At 40.7% G+C, this 21,252-nt stretch overlaps 1 protein-coding gene across 1 annotated transcript in view; it reads right to left on the bottom strand.

Moving 5' to 3' along the window:
* The window catches only part of CDAN1 (codanin 1), a 57,685-nt gene that overhangs the window by 32,538 nt on the left and 3,895 nt on the right, over positions 1 to 21,252 (bottom strand). The window contains exons 3-25 of the mRNA XM_052696121.1: positions 20,717 to 20,941; positions 18,334 to 18,527; positions 17,785 to 17,904; positions 17,026 to 17,104; positions 16,524 to 16,644; positions 15,406 to 15,515; positions 14,711 to 14,800; positions 13,601 to 13,676; positions 12,407 to 12,615; positions 11,575 to 11,689; positions 10,633 to 10,776; positions 9,818 to 9,984; positions 9,164 to 9,245; positions 8,397 to 8,486; positions 7,250 to 7,304; positions 6,159 to 6,292; positions 5,390 to 5,493; positions 3,798 to 3,947; positions 3,287 to 3,350; positions 2,710 to 2,788; positions 1,575 to 1,732; positions 1,328 to 1,435; positions 874 to 937 (exon numbers count right to left, since the gene is read on the bottom strand). Of these exons, the coding sequence (XP_052552081.1) occupies positions 874 to 937; positions 1,328 to 1,435; positions 1,575 to 1,732; positions 2,710 to 2,788; positions 3,287 to 3,350; positions 3,798 to 3,947; positions 5,390 to 5,493; positions 6,159 to 6,292; positions 7,250 to 7,304; positions 8,397 to 8,486; positions 9,164 to 9,245; positions 9,818 to 9,984; positions 10,633 to 10,776; positions 11,575 to 11,689; positions 12,407 to 12,615; positions 13,601 to 13,676; positions 14,711 to 14,800; positions 15,406 to 15,515; positions 16,524 to 16,644; positions 17,026 to 17,104; positions 17,785 to 17,904; positions 18,334 to 18,527; positions 20,717 to 20,941 (2,738 nt within the window). The remainder of the gene's footprint in view (positions 1 to 873; positions 938 to 1,327; positions 1,436 to 1,574; positions 1,733 to 2,709; positions 2,789 to 3,286; positions 3,351 to 3,797; positions 3,948 to 5,389; positions 5,494 to 6,158; positions 6,293 to 7,249; positions 7,305 to 8,396; positions 8,487 to 9,163; positions 9,246 to 9,817; positions 9,985 to 10,632; positions 10,777 to 11,574; positions 11,690 to 12,406; positions 12,616 to 13,600; positions 13,677 to 14,710; positions 14,801 to 15,405; positions 15,516 to 16,523; positions 16,645 to 17,025; positions 17,105 to 17,784; positions 17,905 to 18,333; positions 18,528 to 20,716; positions 20,942 to 21,252) is intronic.

Raw genomic sequence — 21,252 nt, forward strand, 5'->3', positions numbered from 1 at the left:
CTATATGGGAACATATTTATATTTCTCTGAGATAAAGAAGTTAGTTGGCATATAGTCCCAAACTTTGAAAGGTGATTATTTCAGTTTCTGTTCAGTCAGCCTAACATTTAATAAAATAGGAACTAGGTGCTATTCCAAAGAAAAGAGTAACAAAGGAAAACACCATTTAAATCTAGGAAAGATTGAACAGTTGTACATAGCTTTGACTATAGGCAGAGTTTACACAAGTGGAAGTAAAGTCCTACAGTATTTAACTGCAGCTAAACATACACAGAGGGAACAGTATCAAGTCCTCCTAGGTACAGTCTAATGGAAATGGTCAGATTTGCATTGTTATCCCCTCAAATGACATTTCGATATATTCAGACATGGGCCAAGAAGTGAACTGTGTAAAAACTCCTAAAAAAGTTTCTAAAAATGGTGTGCTCAAGAAGAAAACATCTGCATACAGACAGCAAGATCAGACTAAGAAAAGTGATAGCTTAACTGATTAGAGCAACTGGGGGAAAAGTAATTTAAAAAAAGCCATGAAAATATAATTGAAGGAAATAAGATTTTCACTTCTAGGTGGGAAAAAAACCACAACAACATTTTTAGGAGAAGAAAAACACAGCACATTTAAATAAAGATTTCAATAAAGGAAAACCAATGAAGATGTGAATAAGAGCACCAGATATGAAGGACAGTTAGTAACCTCTACAGAAGGTGTAAGGAAATAAAAACCATCCAGATTTGAAAAAAAAAAAAAAAAAAAAAAAAAGCCAACAGACTCAATGGCACCAAGAGAACCAAAGATCAGCAGCTCTAAATAACAAAATCTCTGAAGCCAAGAATTCAAAAGAAGACTTAAACAGCTCTTCATGACTGACTTACCCAGCAAAGAAGCCAACTCAACCGTGCACTTTGCCAGCTGCTGTTCTGATGTGGGACACATGAACTGAAAAACAGAGAAAGAGTTGCATCTTTGTCCCCACACTGCAAACTGGACAAAACAGGACTTCACAAGGGATAAAAATATCAGGGGATAAAAGCATCAGAGAATAGGAGGCGGTTTACAGCAGGAAGCACAGAGCTGCAATCAGGAGACCAACAAAGACTGAAAGACAAGATCCCGAAGGACAAAGAAGTCCACAAAGGCAAGTTGTAACTAACGAACACATCTGGAGACTAACAAATGCAATGCAGCTGTTTCAACTTTGCAAACTTGAATTGAGTTTGATGTTCTCTGCCTGAACTGAACTGTGAGACAAGGCAAACAGGCACAAAGGTGGCTCAAAGTAGTCCAATGTTTTCACTGTTATCACTTTTGCTGATTTTTAACTTTTACCTTTCTGCACCGAAGCGTCTGACTCAGTCGACCCAGCAAGCACTCCAGCCAGCCAACATCAATCACTTCCCCTTCATCCCGTGGGCCCACAGCAATGCAGAGCACATCCTTGATGAAAAAGACAACAGTGATTGAGCTGCTACTATTCTGCACTTTCCATGAAGAGATCATTGGCCCCATGTAGAGGAGTGCTTTTCAAACAGGTGAAAAGTAGAAAGGGAGTAAGGGAAAGACAGGAAGCATGTACCTTAATCTCATTGATTATTTGAGAGGGAAATGGCGCACGGTGCAGACAGCCCGGGGAGCAGCCCCTTCTCAACTCCACAGGATCCTCATTGGGCAAGGGAAGTCCTGGGACTTTCAGCATTCTGTTGAATGTTGCCTTCACTTCTCTTTTAATCAGTGCTACAAAGGAGGAAAAAAAAAAATAATAATAAAAATAACCCATCTACTTCCACTTCTCTTTCCAGGGAGGCAGACAACCTGTTTCCAAATGCTACCCATATCTGCCTCTCATTCTGAGAGCTGCTGTGAGTGAGGAAAGGACTTCACACTTTCATGCCCGCCTGACTCTGAGCTCCCACTATATTAATGGCCAGAGGCACAAGTAAGGAGCTGCCCATTACTACCAGATACCACTGGGAACCCATTTCATTTTCCATCAAAAGTGCTTCAGTAGCTGTTATGAACAAGGTAGCTGAGCCAGGAGGCTCATTCATTACCAAAGAAGAAAGCTGAATCAGCATGACAGTTCAACCACTGTGCCCACAGAAGATTTACGTTTTGTACCAAAATAAATTTTGACCAGCATCCAAAACACTAATCTCCTGCTGCTGCAAATGGTGCTGGATAGTCTTCCCCAAATTCTTGGCAGCATCTCCTGAAACAGTAGATTTTGAGAGACTCTGAAGAGCTGCCAGAGCACTATTACAGATTAAAAGGATTACAGTTGCCTTCAGCCTGCTGAAAACATACACAGTTGAAGATGTGTTTGTTGTACAGAAGTTTTCAGAAGTTCTCTACACATATGGACCATAAGGTGGCTTGACAGTTGTCTGTATCCTACATTTGAAATGCTATGACAAACTCTGCCAGAGTATTTTCAGAAACATTCATTCTTACCATCCTAACAACCTCCATGACTAAAAATCACTCACAAGGGCCAAGACTGAAAAGATTCGTGGAAATCACTCCCTTTATTACTAAAGAAGGAGGGACAGAGCAACTGCATTCTTCCCAGTAAAGGAAAAGGGAACACACTTCCTGCCTGCCTCCGCTCTTACACCTAAGTACTTCACATAGCACCAGATTAAACTTCAATCCCTTGATCTCAGAAAAAGAGTTTAATATACAGGCTAGAAGTTCAGAGTGAGAAAGCTCACCTGCAATGTTAGCAGAAAGCCAGCCACAGGCCTTCTCAGTAGCCAGCTCCACTGCAATGTCTTCTGCACTGCTCAAAACCTTCGCAGGGAGGAGGTGATAGGAGGCTTACTACCACAACGCTAACAGTCAGTGAAAAAAATCAGAAAAAAAAACCTCCAGAGAGATACAGTTTAATATGGACATGCAATATTTAAATAGAACATCACGATTTCTAGACAAACCATTAACTCTGAACAACAGAACAAACCCCACTGACTCCATACAAAAATTATCAATTATCTGCGAAGTTGATTTTAAAATCAGAAGCGCCATCCTTGCAAGATATATGTGATTTACCTACCACTCTAGTCACAGCAGTTAGCTATTGGCTAGAGCATCACTTTAGTGTGATATCCAGGCACAGCCTGACAGAGGTGACTCTCCTTAATATCAATATTAAGGAGATAATATCATCATAATAACATCAATAAATCCCGTTGTTCTAAGCTATTAAGGGGTAAGTGAGGCAGCAAGAGAAAAAAAGATAACACAGACTGAGAGACAAGGCCTATAAGAAGTCTTTGTGAAAATACGTACTGCTGCAGATGTTTCTTCAGGCAATAAGACCCTTACCGCCTCAGGACCTTTCTTTTTGCAAAATCTGCAAGAAAATAACATGTCTCTGTATTACAGAAAGTTCTTGGGCAACAGGCAGATATTCATTACTGCAGGAATTTTCACATGCCCTCCTACAGTCAAAATTAGTTGGAAGACTACAGAGAAATAAGCCAAGGCAACAAGACCAGATAGGAAAGAATTACAAGCCCTCAAGCTGCAATACTCAGTTTTCCAAAGAAGGGCAATACAACAACTGCAGTAAATGCCAGTTTGGAGTTGGATGCAGAGGGACAAACAGAACCTTTATTCCTTCCTACAGATATGGCGTTATCTGGCTGGAAGCACAGCAGACAGTCGCCCTAAGAAGAGCAGAGGTCAGGGTCTGTAATTACCAGAACCTGAGCAAGACAGGCCGAGCCAGATTAGACTTACAGATTCCACAGTAAGAAGAGAAGGAAAGGCACGGATTTAAATAACTTCTCCTCCTTACTCTCTGCCTTTGATAAGTGCCTGGGCTCCTTCATCATACAGATGAGCGCACACCTCTTCAAGCAGCTTATCATGATTAGCATCCTCCTCCTTCACTTTATCCTGCAACATGACTTCAGCCCTTTGAACCAGCTCTGCTACCAATGTCGCCCTGTGAAAAGACAACATAAAACAATTCAGACATACTGAAATCAATAAAAGGAACAATGCACGCTAACTGTAATCAGCTGGTTCCCTCATTCCAGGATACCTCTCTCTCTCAGGCAGAAATGCAACTAGCTACTCTAATAAAACAGTATTAATCACACAATTTCTTTGTTGTTGTTGTTGTTGTTTTTAATACCAAAAAGGTAAGGAAAAAAGTAGCAAGTAGAGATATCAGAATAGTATTAACACTCCAGAGTCAAAAGTTTGAGTTTTAACAGAAATAAATGGTTATACGGTAACTTTTCTGGCACCAATACTTCTACAATCTCACTGAGTTGTGGTCAGAAACGCAGAGATGTCACCAGCAGCACAGTACAACCACTGCTCCTCAAAGACTGATACTGCTTAATGTCTTTAAGTTGGACAACTGGACAGAGTAAATCTTCAGCAAGTTGATGAAGAGCATATGAGGACCCACGGCTATCTCTCAGAAGGACCCCAACAAGGTGAAGAAATGGTTTGATAGTGGGATAGTGATTCTGTACTGGGTATAAGGGCCAAGATCTCCCAGCCACGACAACTCTCCAGAAAAGGATCTAGCATTCCCAGCAGACAGGCTGTACCAAAGAAGAGTGGCTTCTCACTAGCCTCAGGTTACCAAGAGCGCAGTCAAGCAAGTCAAGAGGAAGCTACAGTTCTCCTCACCACTGTAATGCTGCACTTGAGACCACTAACACAGCTAGGATGGTAGAGCACATGACCTACAAGGAGAGACTGGGGGGAGCCTGGTTCATTTAGCTTAGAGCAGGTGAAGTGGGATGAAAGGGTCATAGAGAACACAGAATAAGACTTACAGGAAATGTACAGCAAAAGTATTAAAGACAAGATACACAAGCTGCAACAAAGGAAATTCTGATAGAATATAAGGAAAGATTTTTCACAAATACTGGTAAAATTATGCATTGAAACAAAATGCTAAGAATGCTGAATCTCTGCCCTGGAGGCTTTCACACCTCAATTGGACAAGATGCCAAGCAACCTGACCTAACTATAAAAGCGGCCTTGCTTTGAGTGTGAATTTGAACAAGATGATGCCCAACTTCCAGTTCCTTTCAACCTACATTTTTCTATAATTAGCAAGAATGCTATGAAACAGATATTAAATCTCAAAATACTCCTTTGTGTTCACATTCCAAGTGCTCCACAGTCATGCAGTCCTTCTCTTTATATCCCATCACAAATCCCCCCCACAAAGGAAATCTGATGTCACTGGACATAACGTCATAACCCAATACAGCCTTGGTGTTCAGCTGTACAGCATGCTCTGAGGGAAGCTTTCTTTCCCCCATTCCTCCTCCTCTGCACGCACAACTTTCAAGATCATCTCTTTGCCTCGTTACTACTATGTTTATTTCTTATATCGCAGAACAGATCACCAGCACTTACTTGATGTGCTTAACACAGTTTGATCCCACTCTCTCTGCCACAAACTCAACTGTTCTCCGCAGAGAGGGAGGCTGGTTGTGGAAGAAGGCCTGTTCCAGCTCTACCTGTTCAAAAGAAAAGCACTACAATTGATTAGAGCACTCCACCCAAATCCTCCTCTCCTCATCACAGGAGCAGACAGAACTGCCATACGTAACTGTGCTACAAGGCACATAATTTGCCTACACTTGAGTATTCTGCTCCAGCAATATTTGGTGCCTCTGCAAACTACCCATTCCTCATTTCCTCCTAACCACTTAACTCAAAGTTCATGATCAGTGTTTATGAAGCTACAAAAGCAAATGATCAGTAAAGAGAAGAATGGGAAAGCTCTGAGCTGCTAATGTTAAGTCACCACATAGGGCTTGTTTTTGGAAACAAAGAATCCTCTACCCAAATGCCTGGTAATTAATTCTGCACACTCTACAAAAAGCATGGCTACAACCTAACTAAAAGCAGTTGGCAAGAGATGTGCCAACATTTTATGCTAAAGAAGAGAGAGTTATTCTAAGAATGCTTATTAAACTTCTCTAGATTTCAACATCCATGTGGTTTCCCAGCCACGTGATTTAACCAGAATAACGAAAACTAAAGACTGACAGTCAAACACAACATCCCTTGCTGTCTAGGTCCATACTTTTCTTTCCCTAACATTGGGATACTACTGCGTATCCTACTACCATGCAGGGAATTCCTCCTACTCTGCTTTCACTTGTGACTTCCAGATTACCTGCAGTTTCCGTTGTGTAATGGAAGTCTTTGGTGCCAAGGACTCTGCAGCTGTTGGAGTGATTTTCCTTATAAAGCCACCATTTTTTACTCCACTACCAGCCACAAAAGAGGCAAGTAGTTTCCGCAGCTCTCCTGTACAGAGAGACATGCAAAAGCAGTCATTATCCCATAAGCAAGGGAACAAACCAAAAACTCAGGGAGAAATTCACACTGTCAGTCCTGTTTCCAGAGCAAATTCTTTCAGATTTTGTGAAAGCTGAAGTTTCAGAAGAGAAGTTTCAGAAACAGAAGCATTCCACCTGTCTAACTAGCAGGGCAGAGTAAAGCAGGCTCCAAAGCTAAAACAGGATCCCAGAAAATTCTGGCATGTACAGACTTGTTCAGAAAGATCAGAAGAAGTCATTTCTATGAAACCCTTTTTAGCACAGTAAACAGAAATCATAACAAAATCTACAAGGACAACAAGACAAGAAAGATTACGAAAGAAATACAACAGAGTCAGAAGGAAACCACAGGGGAAAAGCTTAAAGAGCTCTTCAACCTCTAGCTTTTATGATGCAGGATACCAGGGTTATCACACAGTTTTCCTAGCAGCTAAGTCCCAAGAAGCAGAGAACCATCCCACCATCTAGCATTCTGTTCTCTACACATAAAGACGCCATCAATTATTCCAAGAAAAAGATGTCTGAGACAACAACCTGATAAAGCAGCAGAGCTCAACAGGATTCTTCCCCTCTGCCTAATAACAGAAACACCCAAAGTTCAAGATACTTCTCACAGTACAAACACCTATACCTAGGATACAAAAGTTGTATACTTACTCACTATCGTGTTTCTTTTCAGTTTGTAAAGGACGAGCTCTCCTTTTCCTCTGCATTCAAGCTCTGTACAACTGCCCTGACTGTGCAGCCTCCCTCCCCTAGAGTTATCAAATAACTATTCTCAGTTGCAGGTGTTTCCAGATTTTTAATCAAGGTTCACTTACACACAGCTGAGACCCAAAGCTGTGAGGAGGGGTAAAGAAAGACAATCCAAGGACTCACAGGACTAAGGAATGCTTTAAAGGACAAAAAAAAATAAAATACTCACCAAGGTAGGGGCAGCAGGTATAAAGTAACTGCTGATCCACCAAGGGGACAGAGTCCTAGCGAGAGAACAAAAGAAAAGCTGAAGGAACACAGCAAGAAAGAAATCTTATACACGTGGTCACATGCAGGTTTCAAAACTGCTATTCTGTGAAAACAACAGAAACGGCTAGATTCCAAATTCACAGTAAAATTACGTACTTTGCAGTCCAAGTGTATCTCAATCTTTTCTTCTGATCACTGTCAAAGCCCAACTAAATTTTGATAGTTAGAAAATCAGGACTGTTGCCACAGCTGCTATTTGTAAAACAGGAGCCTAACCATAGAGCAGAATAAACGAGGAACACCTGCTGCACAGTAAGCCTCCACAGGTGTCTTCAGCCAGACTTGCTAGAACACCACACTATGGAGTAACACCACCTCAGTATGACACAGGACAGGCAGAGGCACTGGAGGAAAAGCTTTTTCTGATCCCATGGGCATAGGCAGCCATGTCATGTACTCATTTGCAAAATATTCACTTACCTCTGCATCTCATCTCTGCCACTAAAGAGATGATGCAAAACAGAGGTTTCTAGTTTGGACAAGACTTACATATGTCTTCAAAAACATACTGCTGATTTTTCACAGAATACCATCTATTCTCCTGCATGTCTGGGAGTTACCTAAACACATACTTCTCTGCTTGCTCAAATTATTTTTAGTTTACTCACTCTTTATCATGCAGCTGGTCAACATGTGACACCAAAAATAGTAATCTTGCTTTGACAGACCTATTGTACTATTTTTGTTGAGTTCACAATTACTATTAGTTACTTGAAGGAAGAACTGCAATTTAATCAGCTCACCTTGTATTGAGATAATCAGAGAAGACTATAAGATCCTCCCACACAACTTGGCATCCATTCTATGAGCCACAGCTGAGATGCCCTTTGCCTGACAAAACCGAGTTCTGAACACATACAGTTGGCAATTCAGAATGCAATGCAAACTAGCGACTTGGACAAACCAGAGAATGACACTGGCCTAGATAGTCTCACTCAATGCAGCTGCACTGATGCCAAGTTCCTGACAAAATCTGAAATTCCTGAGGCCACAGTAGGTCCACCCTCATCCAAGGATTCAGAGGGCCTGCTACTGCACTAACTCACCAAAGCCTGAGCAGATGTCACAATATCCACCACCAATCCCTCCTGCCTGACATCTGTGGCAAAAAACAATTCTTCAGGGACCGATGGAACCTGAAACAGAAACCCCAGTCGGAACAGCCCAAATAGCAGTCAACTTACACCATTTCTGAAAAGAAACTGTGAAACTGTGAACTGAAAGAACACAGTAGTTTTTTAACCATTAAAAAAAAACCAACAAAAAACCAACAAACAAACATAACAAGGATCCTCTCCGCCATAAGGAGACTTTGCTGTAAAATTGAAGATTTAATTTAATCACTAATATGCATGCCACCTTCCTTAACCTCCCCTATGGTATCTTCAACCTTTTCTGCAAATTCCTGCTTACTTCCACCTGAAGACACAAAAGAATTTTAAAAGTTTATCACATGCCATCTTTTGATCCAACAAAAAAATCCCCATTCATTCGAGGACACCAGTTAGCACTCCACTTTTGTGCCCCAAGTTCTAACATGAATTTGCCAATATTCTTACAAGGATGTGGATTTAAGGACCAAGTGTGCTTCAGCAGCAATTAGAATTCATACTGGGAAAAAAAGTTACTTCACACAGTTTGACTACAGGACAACAGCTCTCTATTAGAACACAGAGGATTGTTTGAACCCCAAAGTAGCACAAGAAGAACCTAGTAATTTCAAGTGTTTTAATTCATTTCAGTATTGAGTATTTATTGGGTCCTGTGGTCTGCCTCTTCTTTGGGGAAAATCTGTGTGCACACAATAGACTACCTGAAAAAGCCAACCCAGAACTGCAAGGATCAGCAGTTTGTTCAGGAAACTCATCTCTTTGTCTTCAGAAAGGACCATCAGCCTGCCATGCATAAAAAGCAACAAAAGGCAGTGTTAGATTTCATTACTGCAATTCACTTTCAGGAAAAACATTCCAAACTACTCAGTTTCTAATCATATTATTTGTAATCATGTACACATTCCCTACTTGTTTGCCTACAAAATGGAGGGCAAATTCTACTCTTTTGCGCATACACGTTTGAATAATGTGCTGAATAGTGTTAAGCAACTCTCTAGAACGTGCTTGAAATTTTCCTCATGTATATCACAAAGAAAACTCAAGCATTAATTAGGCTCTGCTCACCCTGCAGGTCTGAGGTTTAAATTCAAGGTTTAAAACTTGCAGCTGCAGATGTGGAATGGGTGAGTGAGAAGAAAAGAATCTTGTTTACTCAATGAACATGAACTTATTGCATCTCTCTCTCTTTGTTTAAAATACCCTCCCTCTATAGTGCTATCTAAGATACGAATGCTCATGATTTGCACACAAAAAAATACCTTTACAAGAAATTCAAACTAGCACCAGCATGTATTCTCAAACAAAACCATGCACAAAAGAGCTTTTTGAACTGATATATTTTCCCAGGCTCTTACCTGTATACCTGCAGCAAAAGACAAAATACCTTCCTATAGTAATCAAGGAAAGGAGCAATATGATCCACAAGAGAAAGAAACTCCACAATCCAAGGAATAGTGAGGACAGAACGCTGATTCCGAATGGATCGTCTCAGAAGCTTCAATATGTCCAGCACAGGCAAAGTCTTAATGAACAAAAAAAGTTAAAGCAACAGCTTGAAGTTATCTTTTAATAATTAACGAAAAATGTTTTTCTATATCATTACTATTCTTTCTAAGATTTCTTCTGTACAAATAAAAGGAGACTTTTTTGGCTAATGACAACGTTTATCTGTCAGGAGAAGCAAAAACTAGGCTATGAGGGACAGCAACCACAGGTCCCGCTGGGACTTTCAAAAACAAGGCTGTAACACTAAAAGCACGACAGGGTACAGGTGGAGTGAAGGCTTAACAGGGGTTAAACCTTCTTGCGTTCTTTACATCACACTGCTAGGAAGCGAGTGAAAAACTACCAAATCATTCCTGGTAGCTGGATTCTACACTATAAAGGCAGACTCTATAAAGGTACACTCATCAGTCTAGCAGCCCCTGATTAGCAAAAATAACAGCACCTCATACCTCAGCATCAATGCATTGCTCCCTTTTTCTGTTACATAATTTTTTCTTCTGCTTCCAGCTTCAGAATGTGTGATGGGGCACAGAATAGCGTAACACCTTCCCAGGAATCACTCCCTTGCTTTGAACAGGCGTAACTATTCGTAATATCATTACTAGATTAAGAAGCCTGCCTATCAAGCAATAGGCCACATTAGATTGAAGCTCTTGTTTCTTACTTGGTTCCTCAATGCTACTGCAGTGTCTTGCAGGTCTCTAGTTGGTTGTTCCACAGTGCGATATGGCAAGAATACAAGAAAGCCCAGGAACTTGGCAAGGAGTCTCAAGCTTAACAGTACCACAGTGAAACGCTTCTTTTCATCCTGCAATGAATAAAAGCAAACTGGGGAACGTCACCCTGAGCTGGCAAAGCAACTACCCCCACTAAACCTCTATTCCATTCCAAGGGCCACATAGCTTCATCAATGCTTTCTATAAATGTTTCCAGAATGCATATTTGCCACACATATTTTAAATCGGTTCTGCCTCTACTGCGTCACTTACCATGAGAAGATACTGAGAGCCTTCTAGAACAAGAAGCTGCTCAGTCATATATTCATGTTAACAACTTTGGAGACAACGAGAACTGACCCTTTGCTGCCTCTTTTGCACCACAACTCCTCTGCAAGTTTTCATCTATCTTTGGCTGCTACTTTGCTAACAGTTTAAAAGCTATGGTACTTGTGATAGGTATAGGTGAGTAAAGGGACACCTGAATAGCCTTGACCACAAATTCACTGCGTTTTTCTGCATGGAATAGCAATAATAAGGGAGCTATGGGAACTGAATGCAACAACTAAACTCAGTTGTTTCAATGATGAAACAGATCTAACACAAGGTACTAACAATACAAAAAGAGGCTCCTCCACAGGAGATCACTTTTCAAACTAGCACATCTCATCTCTTAAGACAGTTCTATAAGACATTCTAAAACATGAGTAAATAGGCAGGAATTGGACACTGTACAAATTACAGAGTTATGACAAAACAGAAGAAAGAAATTCTTGTCCCATAAATTCACTAGTAGAAACTTAAAACAGCTTGCAACCAAAACATTTCTTTCAGTACAGGTTCAGTTCAGGGAAACTCCAGCCAGATGTATGTGCAAAATACAGCCTTACCTGTTCATCCATATCTGTTTCCCCGTCACTGTGCTCATGCTCCACCAGAGTAAGGCCATCTAGCTCAAGTATCTTCAGGCACAGGCTATCGACCAGGTGCTGATTGAACTGGTAACTTCAGCAAAAGATGATGATGAGTCAGATTGGGCTGCAAATAGCAGTACAACCTCAACTAACACACCACAAAATTTAAAACTGATCTCTCAATTATATCAAGCATTAAATGACAAACAAAGCAATTGACAGAAAACGAACCAAGTGATAAAACTAGTGCTGGCTGACTCCCTTAAGCTCTATGAAGCAGACACTGTTTAGTAAGCACCAGCAAAAGGATGATAATACGGACCTACCTAAGCAGGAAGAAGAAAATGAACTTACATTCAAATCTGTCAGATATGGCAACTCATCTATGCTCTGGACTGGGAAAAACTCATTCAAGAAAACCAAGAAACTGGCTTCCATCCTCTATCTCCTTTGCTCCTTACACTACTGCAAGAAAGGTTTGGACAGGCTGGTGCCCTTGCTGTACATGCCTGCACTTGTCGGCACTGGGAAATGCAGGTAGCTTGTGACAAGATGTTCTGGTTCAGTGATTACACCATCCAGCCTAATGTAGTGCAGTAATGCACTCCATGCCCCAAAAAAAACCTGTCTGTTAATGTGCTCACTGGCCAAGGACATTAAGTGAGGTGATACGCAGCCTTAGAATATTGCTGATATGCTCTACCTAGGTTACACTGTGCCCCAAGGCCTCTGAACACCCCTGCTGCAACAGCAACACAGTTTTCCCCACACACCCCATGCTTCGCTGTGGAAATAGTAACCAGCTGACCTTCCTGCGCTGAGGATGAAGTCCCTGAAGAACTGCTGGCACCCTGGGAATGAAGGAGGTGGGCAAGGTCCCCTGATGCTCTGAGGAACAACAAATCTTTCCTGCAACCTCTTCAGACGGCTCAGATTATCAGGACCCAGCATATTAAGGACATCCTGGTCTGGAGTGTCTCCCCAGCTCACACCACCACCAATAGGATCTTTACACATCTTTAAGTGAGAGGAAAAAAAAAAAAAAGTAAGTAGAAAACTCATAATCAAACATCGTTTCATTTTGTCTCTTCCCCTATGCACTCTTCCTTCTTCATGAGATTTTGTCTTAGAAGGAATTCAAGCATGGTCTTTTCAGCCAGCACACACAGAAAAATCTCTTTACCTCATGTAAGACACACTACCCACCTTGGCCATAAATAGCCTAGAGATTCTGAGAGATGGAAAACACACAACTAACTCAGACACATCTAGCAGCCAACATCTGCACGTGGAGAAACCTCCATCACTTGCACAGTCTTTACCTGACAGAACACTGACGCAAATCCAGATTGGACGCGAGGAATTCAATAGCTCACATCTTTCATGTAATATGAGTGGGGGTTTTTTTGTGCCTATTCTGGTCACCCAAAAGGATATTATTACCTATCAATAAGCCCACCACTTATAGAGGGAATATAGCAAGAATTTATACTCCAATCAGGAGCATCCTTTCTTTTTTCATTCCTTCAGCTACTGGACAAAAATTCCTGCAAATACAACAGCAAATAGAGCCTGTTTGGCTGTTACACAGAAGAACGTGAGACTCTCTAAAGTTAGCATAATAATGTTTCTAAGGAATGGAACTGGGAACCTCTTCATTTCATACACATCAAAACGTATTGTTATCATTTCTAAAAACTATGTTCTAAAACTAGAGTGTCAAGGGTAAATAACCACGAAGAATAAGTTCTCACAACTCATGACATGCTCACTGTGCCTTACAACTGGATAAGGATCAGTAACTCATCACTGATCTGTATTTCCAGAAAATGCAGGAAATTCTCTTCCTGAAGAGTGGGCTGCCCCAAAAAAGAAAAAGTTTCAAAAGGAAAGTCTCAAATTTGCACAACAGCTCATTTCTCAGGCTGAGGAAGGACCAAATCACATTTGACACATATCTTCATGAGGAAAAAAAAAAAAAAAGAAAAACTGAGGAACATACCTGGGTGAGCTGCTTCTGAAAGAGCCTGGCAAAATGGCTGTGGTTGCAGGTTGCAGACAGGTGAGCCATCATGGCCCTGTGAAGGAAAACCTCACAAAATGCTGACTAGATCTTTGTGGTACAAAAATAGTATTTTAACTTCAAATTACACCAAAATCACAAACTACCAGCTTTTAAGAAAGTGGTCTTCAGTTTTCAAAGGCCATGGAAAAAAAGGAGCCTCTTTGCAACCAGGTTGCAAGCCCCATTTGCTGATCACGGAAACAAAAATTCTCCCTGGATTCTTCCTTAGTGTCTACAGAGCAAACACAGCTTTAGAGACAAAAAGACTCTCTTCTTTTCCTGCAATAGTATCTTTATTTAGGAAGAAGAAGTATACATTCATCTTCCATTTCCTCCTGTGCAGAGAGCTGAGAGTTCACATAGATGCAAGTAAGAAAACAGCAGTAGTTCTGATGCCCAAAGGGGATGAACATTCCTCATTTAAACCTCAGCCTTGCTTTGGTCCATGTAACTTCAGTAGGCTGGTGGTTAAGATTAACACAGAAACCCACAAGGCAACTGCTTTCAAAAACACAATGGTTTCTTTATATATACATTGTATTTTGATACTGATTACACAGTAAATAAATAAAGCCATTTGCTTTCCACATGAAGAGACATACTAGTCTTGTTTTCAGTGCCAAGACACCAGAACCTGCTGAAATACTTACAAGAGATAAAAGTTTCTGTACATAAAGCACATACATGCTTAAACAAGTGGGGCACTGGAAATATGAACTATGCAGAAAAATGCACCCAAACCACAACATACTGGTTGTGAGAGTAACTCTTTCCGTGACTGGGAACAGGGTAAGAGTTACACCAAGACTCATCGTCTTAGGCCACCACCACTTATACCTTGTTTCTTTAAGAGGATAGTTGAAAATTTTACATAGAATATAGAAGCAACTTTGCACAGATGCTACCTGCCAAGAAGCACAGCCCTTTACAGTCAGACCATTAGGAAGAACATAGAAATTAGGATGCTGAGTCTGATATGTTGCACCAGGAATTTAGCTACACGAAAGCTAAATTTCAGTTCTAGATGGGGTTACAGAAGATTCCTACCTGATCTTGCTGCCCAGAACTCTTTCAAAGTCCCAACCAGGTTTTTCATGGTTATCCTCCCACTCACGCAGCAGTTCATAAAAGATATCCCTGTGAACCAATACATTTAAGGAATTTCTACTCTTCTACATTTGAAGTAGCAACAACTAAGCATTTAATTGCTTCCAGACTTCTCAGTGAGACTCTACCTTAGATTTAAGTAATTCAAGCATCTACATGTTCTGATACTTCTGCCCAAGCTCAGACAGAACGATCAAAGCACCCATTCATCAGACATACTGAAGACTGAGAAGAGGGAAAAAATAAGCCACACAAAATAATACCTATGAGGAGAAAAAAAGGACCAAGACAACTTGCCATTCTCCCCTCACTCTGTTGCTGCAAGCATGGAGGGAGGTGGGAGGAAGAATACAAAGCATACCAGATACATATTCAGAAGCAATCTACATATACGGTAGCACAATGTACTGGCATTTACCAGAAGCCTCAAAAACTCCTGAAGAATTAGGCTATTCTTCACTAAAGACATGAAACATTTAGTTCCTACAGTCAAGATGGACAAAGACTTTTCTTTTTTTAATTAGAGTGAAAATCTACAGTATGTAGCATAAACGGGATATTCTTGACTTCTTTTGTTCACAACTATGGGCAGATAATATCTTGTGAGCCATACAGTAACAGTAAAAGAATCTTACCTTTGTTTCTTAAATATGTGAAATGCTCTGTCACTGGGAAAGTTAGAACGATTGTCAGTTTCTGGCTGGAAAGAAACAGATTGCACAGAGCATGGCAGCAGCAGAGACACCTGTTGAAAACATAAAAGCAACAATTAGGCAAGCGCAAGTGTAATTTATCCAACAGTCTGACACCCAGAATAAGCAGTGGAGAGAGGTGACGATGAAAACAAGAATCACTAATTGAGTTGTTCAGACTCTAGTCATTTCCCAGTTGCCAACTGCTGGTAAACCCCAACGGCTGCAAAATCTACATTACTCCACAGGCAGAATCACTCATTATGAATGCAAGCTTCTTATCTCTATATGAAAGCAACTTCTTTTTCTTACTGCAATCAACAGACTGCAATTAGTATTCATACAGTGTAGAAAGAATGATCTGCAAACAGCCAAAGCGTGTCTTCAACACAAGGCTTCTGAGAGTGCAGGAGGACAGAAGCCTCTGTACAATTTCTGTATTCTGTCTCCTACTTTAAAAGTATATGCCTTCAAATAACAGAAAACCTTATCTATAACTTTAGCTACACTGATCAGTTCTTGACATGCTTTAGTCACTGTACTTTCTTTAGCAAATGCAATGGGATGCATGAAACTAAATAGAAAATAGACTCCTAGCATCAAGCTTCAATTCCCTGACTCAGATGATCCGATCAGGAAACTCATTTTTTCCAGACTGCAAGTTTTGTTTGCTTCGAAGAAGCCTGTAACTATGAAAGAAATTCACTTCTTCCCAACTACATTATGATATTGCAACTAGCTGGCTATTTTTCTGGGATTAATGTTGATTAGATACAAATCTCAAAAGCAAAACTTGGATCTGTTTAACCGCAAGCTAAGGTCCACAACATCAGGACAGCCAGCAGCGATTCACAACTAGCAGTGATGAGATTATGTAATTCACTCACTCAATGAGGAAAAAAAAAACATACAAAAACCAACTTTCAGACACTTCCCAAAGACGACATGACAAAGAGACCCACTGTAGAAGGAACGAGAGTTAGCATTAAGGCCAATATAAATAAAACTTCATCACTGCAGAGGTGTAAGCGAGCATTCAGTTGAGGTCCGCCAATATTTACCTTGGCAGTGCTGCTTTCATACGCCTGTTTGAGCCTCTCATGCAGGGTGGGAGAAAAAGCTGCAATCCGTTCATTTTCTGCCAAGAACTTCAGTGTCCCCTTTTCTAAATGGGAAATAATTCTGCCAAGACAACATCCATAAAACCCACAGACATACAGACACAAACGATGTGATCAGACCCAAAGAAATGTTTACATCATCCTTAAGAAGCCACCAAATAAAGAGTTCTAAGTCCCAGTCACCCTGGATCAAATCTCACTGACATCTGCAGGGACATTTTTTCTTATTGCACTCATCTCATGACTTCCCATCTCTTGCACACAGAGGCCAGCACAAGGAAAATTCACAGCCATCCAAATTTAAGCCAAATTTAAGGGTGTTTTGAGGGAAAGTTAATCTCCAAACCTGGAATTAGTAAAGCTCTAAGATCCAAGCACACTTGCTTTATCTCAAACACAAGCAGAGGAAATAAAAAAAAACAAACAAACCATCTCAACTCACTCATATTGATAATCCAAGACCTGCACAGCGAAGTACACGCAATTGTGCACACTTCGGAAGTGCTGCCTCCCTGATGCATCTAATGGGAAATAAAAGAAACGTGACAACAATACCTATCACAATTCATAAGCTAAGCAATCAATAATATGCTCTGGAGGAAAGAAGGAACTGCCATATCCAAAAAATCAAATCATCTTCCAGATTGGTACTGAATTTCCAAAAGTTCCTATTCCCTGGCACCTGATAAATCCCCATCTTTCTGATACTAACGGCAACTAAACTGTTCGATGCTGTATGGGAAAGAAAATATTTTTGGCTAGCAATAAGCAGAGCCAAACAACAAGCAGACCAACTGCAAGCGCTGATCAGCTGATGATGACGATCACGTTGTGTTCCTAAGCTCAGCCCTAAGAAACACTGAGAAGGAAAACAAAGGTTAAATAAATAAAGTTTTCTGAAGTTTTCATCTTAAAGCCACTCTCTGCTTTTCATACCTATATCAAACTACTGACTGTATCAAGAATAAATATGGATTTGCCAAAATTCATCTATATTAACAGCGCCTACATGCCCACATTTGTGACCCATGTTGAAGTAATACCTCACATACACGCATGATTTTTGTCAGTATTGCAGATGAGTCCCACTGTGTTTTTTATGGCATTGGATACTAACTGTTCAGGCTCCAGGCAACTTACCTACATCACTTTATCATCATTTGCAGGAAGGACATTCTTTCCACTCAATTCTACTGCTTACCTTTACTTCCTTCACTGACTTCAAGGTCACTCTCTTCTTCCTCTGAAACAGAAGTTCCTTTAGATGTTAGCAGTTGCAGAACAAAAAAAACCTCCAGGAAAATATTTGGTACCAGGTTTTCTGGAAGAGAAGACATGTGATACTAGAGATGAATATTGTGTTTTAACCTGTATTAATGAATGAAGGTAAAAAGACAGACAACTGCTCTAAGACAAAGTCTGTAAGGAACTTCCTCCCCACACACAGCCACAGCATATATCAACAAGGAAAGATGTGTGAGGGAAGGGTCTGGTTGCTCAAATTTACCTTATCAGATAGGACACGCAACTGCAGCCTCCTACAGGTCAGAGTACCACATCATTTTACTTCCCAAAATTTTCATGTAAAATCTATTTATTTTAATAACTGAGTTGGCATAGCTTATTCTTTTAGGAGTTATTTATACACAGCAACCACGCCAGAATTTCTACTTGCTATCTGCCTTCCCCTCACAGTGCACATATGAGCTCAAGGCTCACAGAAGGGTGAGTGTCGCATCTCAGTCTTCACCTGCTATACACGATGAGTAGAGCTGTGCCAGACACTCCAACTGTTTCTTGCAGGAAACCTTTGCAGGATCTGCACAGGTCACCAGATGGCTTTCAGCAGGAAGGCTAGCACTGCGAGTGTAAGTGGGCTTAGTAGGAGTCCCAGGATCAGGAGATATCCCTGCAGGAGAAGATGTCTGGTGCAGCAACTTGCATCTGAAATTCAAGAGCAGCAACATACTGTGTGGCTTAAATGACACACAGCAACCATGTGACCAGAACAGAGACCTTTCCCTTCCAGGACAGCATGAAGGAAGTCCTGCAGTAACTAACCACATCATTTATACTGTCTAATCCAGCTTTTAGCATGGCAGTGCTAAAGAAACACATTCAAATTCCTACTCTGATGATGCAGCCTGTCACTTTGGATGCTTACGCTGTCTCTTTTCATCTAAATTGGTATTTGTTAAAAATATTGAACCTGTCCTCAAAAAAATAATATTCTCCATGTAATTTCTGACAGCTAGACACTGCAAAGTCTGTGAAAATAAGGTTCATCTCCAGACTCCCAGTGATATTTACAAGTAAATAATGCCCTGAGAAGAATCAATATGAGTACGTGCAAAGGCAATGCAACAACTGATGAAATCCTGTATCGATAAGTTGAGCAACAGAAGAGACAAACTGCTTACTTAAATTGCTGGATTCTGAATCAATAACAATTACTCAGTTAAATACAAAGGTATTGCTTAAAAAAAGCCTGAGGTCACCCAAAATGCAGGAGCATACATAAGACACATGAGAAGCAAGAGAAAAGCCATTAACAGCAATGTAAAATGACCATTTAACATCTCAACGAAACATCCACACCGTGAACATTACATCCACTTATGTCCAAATTGTCTCAAGAGTAAAATCTTTAAAAGTAACTTGAAAGGCTATGGGGAAGACACAAACATTTTTCATCACAGCCAAGAACTTTTTTGCTGGCCTAACCTCAAACTGCAGCAATGAAAAACAAATCAGTCTCAAAATGGAAGCAGAAAGGTTATTTACTAACATCCATCTTGCAATGAACATAAGCACTTGATGAATTAGAACCGAAGAAGAATACTTCATGCTAAGCACTTCTTAAACCTACCACAGTAAGCCTCCAAAAACACAGTTACACACAGCTTCATTTCTACCTCAGTGTTGTCATCTACCTCAGCATGAATTTCTCCCCTTGAGCCATTGCTCAAAAAAGAAACCCAGTTGGCTGGAGACTGTCTTAGCTTTACTGCTCACTTCCCACCACTACTGAGAGCACAGCAGCAGCTCCTAGCCCCAAGCACTAACCATTCTGTTGAAAGCACGATGGGTTAGATGAGATCACCTCATGGGTCCAATCCAGCCCACGTACTGCTATTTCACCTACTTTAGTTTATACAGATTACTGGAACACCGCAGGTGGAATTCAGACTGGAATATGTGCTCCACTGAAGAGCACAAAGGTAGGTCTGAATCCTGACCAGTTCTGGTACAGGCCCTGTACAAAAGGGAATTTGTGAGAACCTAGTGAGTCTGTTCCAGCCTATTCTGGTCCCACTGAAGTGAACTGCAAGTCTGCCAAGGAAAGAATTCCACTCGTGTCCCAAGGAGCTTTCCCAAAAACAAAAGCTACAAAGAACACTAGCAGTTGTGTCAGCAATTATATATTACCATGCTTTGCTTTTTTCCCAGAGCACCAATCATCACAGACTAACAGTGATATCATTTCACAGATGGAGAAAAGTCACTTAGTATCCAAGCAGCAGACAAAATTAGAAGCTGGAATTCACCTCATCTCCCAGCACACATAATTTTAGTCAGATATTTGTGGTAGCAACTTTAAAACTTCTTAAAATTGAATTTCCTGCTACCCGTATCCCGTTTCTCCGACCACAAGCCTGTGTTAGTTTGCCTAAATTCCATTAACATTTTCCCCACATTTGCACTGTTAACTCATTTTTTTTTTCAAACTCGACAATACCTTCTGTGACAGATGACGTCTTCAGATACACCTGATTACATGCACTCAAACCAACACATTTCACATCTACAATCTATGAAAAGCTGGACAGGAGACAACCACACATGCAAACCCATGAAAAGGCAACGGTAAGAAAGCAGTAAAGATTCCTGAAGATAAAATGAAGGTTGCCATTCCAGAGTGAGTACACCTTTAAAATGACAAGCATGAGCTAAGTGCATTAACATACTGGTCTGACAGCAGTCACGCTTGGTTTTAGACAAATTAAAGTTTAAGGTTATCAGCATCTGTTTTAGATACTTTTCTGGTCATTTCCACTCTCCTATCAATACCATCTTCAGTCAAGAGAACTAAGAATCAATACAAGCCCTTCAACACCCTGTTCAAACTGTACCGTTCTTTCTTCAGCATCTCCCTTTCCTCTTGAAGGCTGCTACTTATCACAGAAGTCGGGCTTCCCTCTTGTACAGTGGTAAAGGCCTCAGAGCTTGACCCCGCTGAAAATCGAGCAGCTGGAGACTGGCTGACAGGCGTTGAAGTGAAGCACATCTTTGGCTTTGAAAGAGGGCGTTCAGCACTCACAGGAGTTGGGTTGATTCGCCTTGATGGCTTGCTTTTGCTGAAGGAGTGAGAAGGGATTTCATTGACATCACCAAAACTACAGAAGAAATTAAATCTCAAGACTGATACACATTAAACTCTTCCAAAAGAACCTAATGCTAAAACAAAACAGATATCAAGCCAGCACTGTGAACTTCTAAACTTTATCTGTAGATACTGTCAGTACTCAAGGAGCTACGGATGGCAAAAAACAGCCTGCTGCCCCTTGCTGCCAACACATGTAATTATTAACAGTGCACAGAATAGTGACAAAGACTGCCAAGCAGCTACTCCAAACAACTCTGGTTTAGAAGGACATCAGGTGAATTA

Source organism: Tympanuchus pallidicinctus, unplaced genomic scaffold, assembly GCF_026119805.1.
Source record: "Tympanuchus pallidicinctus isolate F22 unplaced genomic scaffold, pur_lepc_1.0 scaffold3, whole genome shotgun sequence".
Classification (NCBI taxonomy): domain Eukaryota; kingdom Metazoa; phylum Chordata; class Aves; order Galliformes; family Phasianidae; genus Tympanuchus; species Tympanuchus pallidicinctus.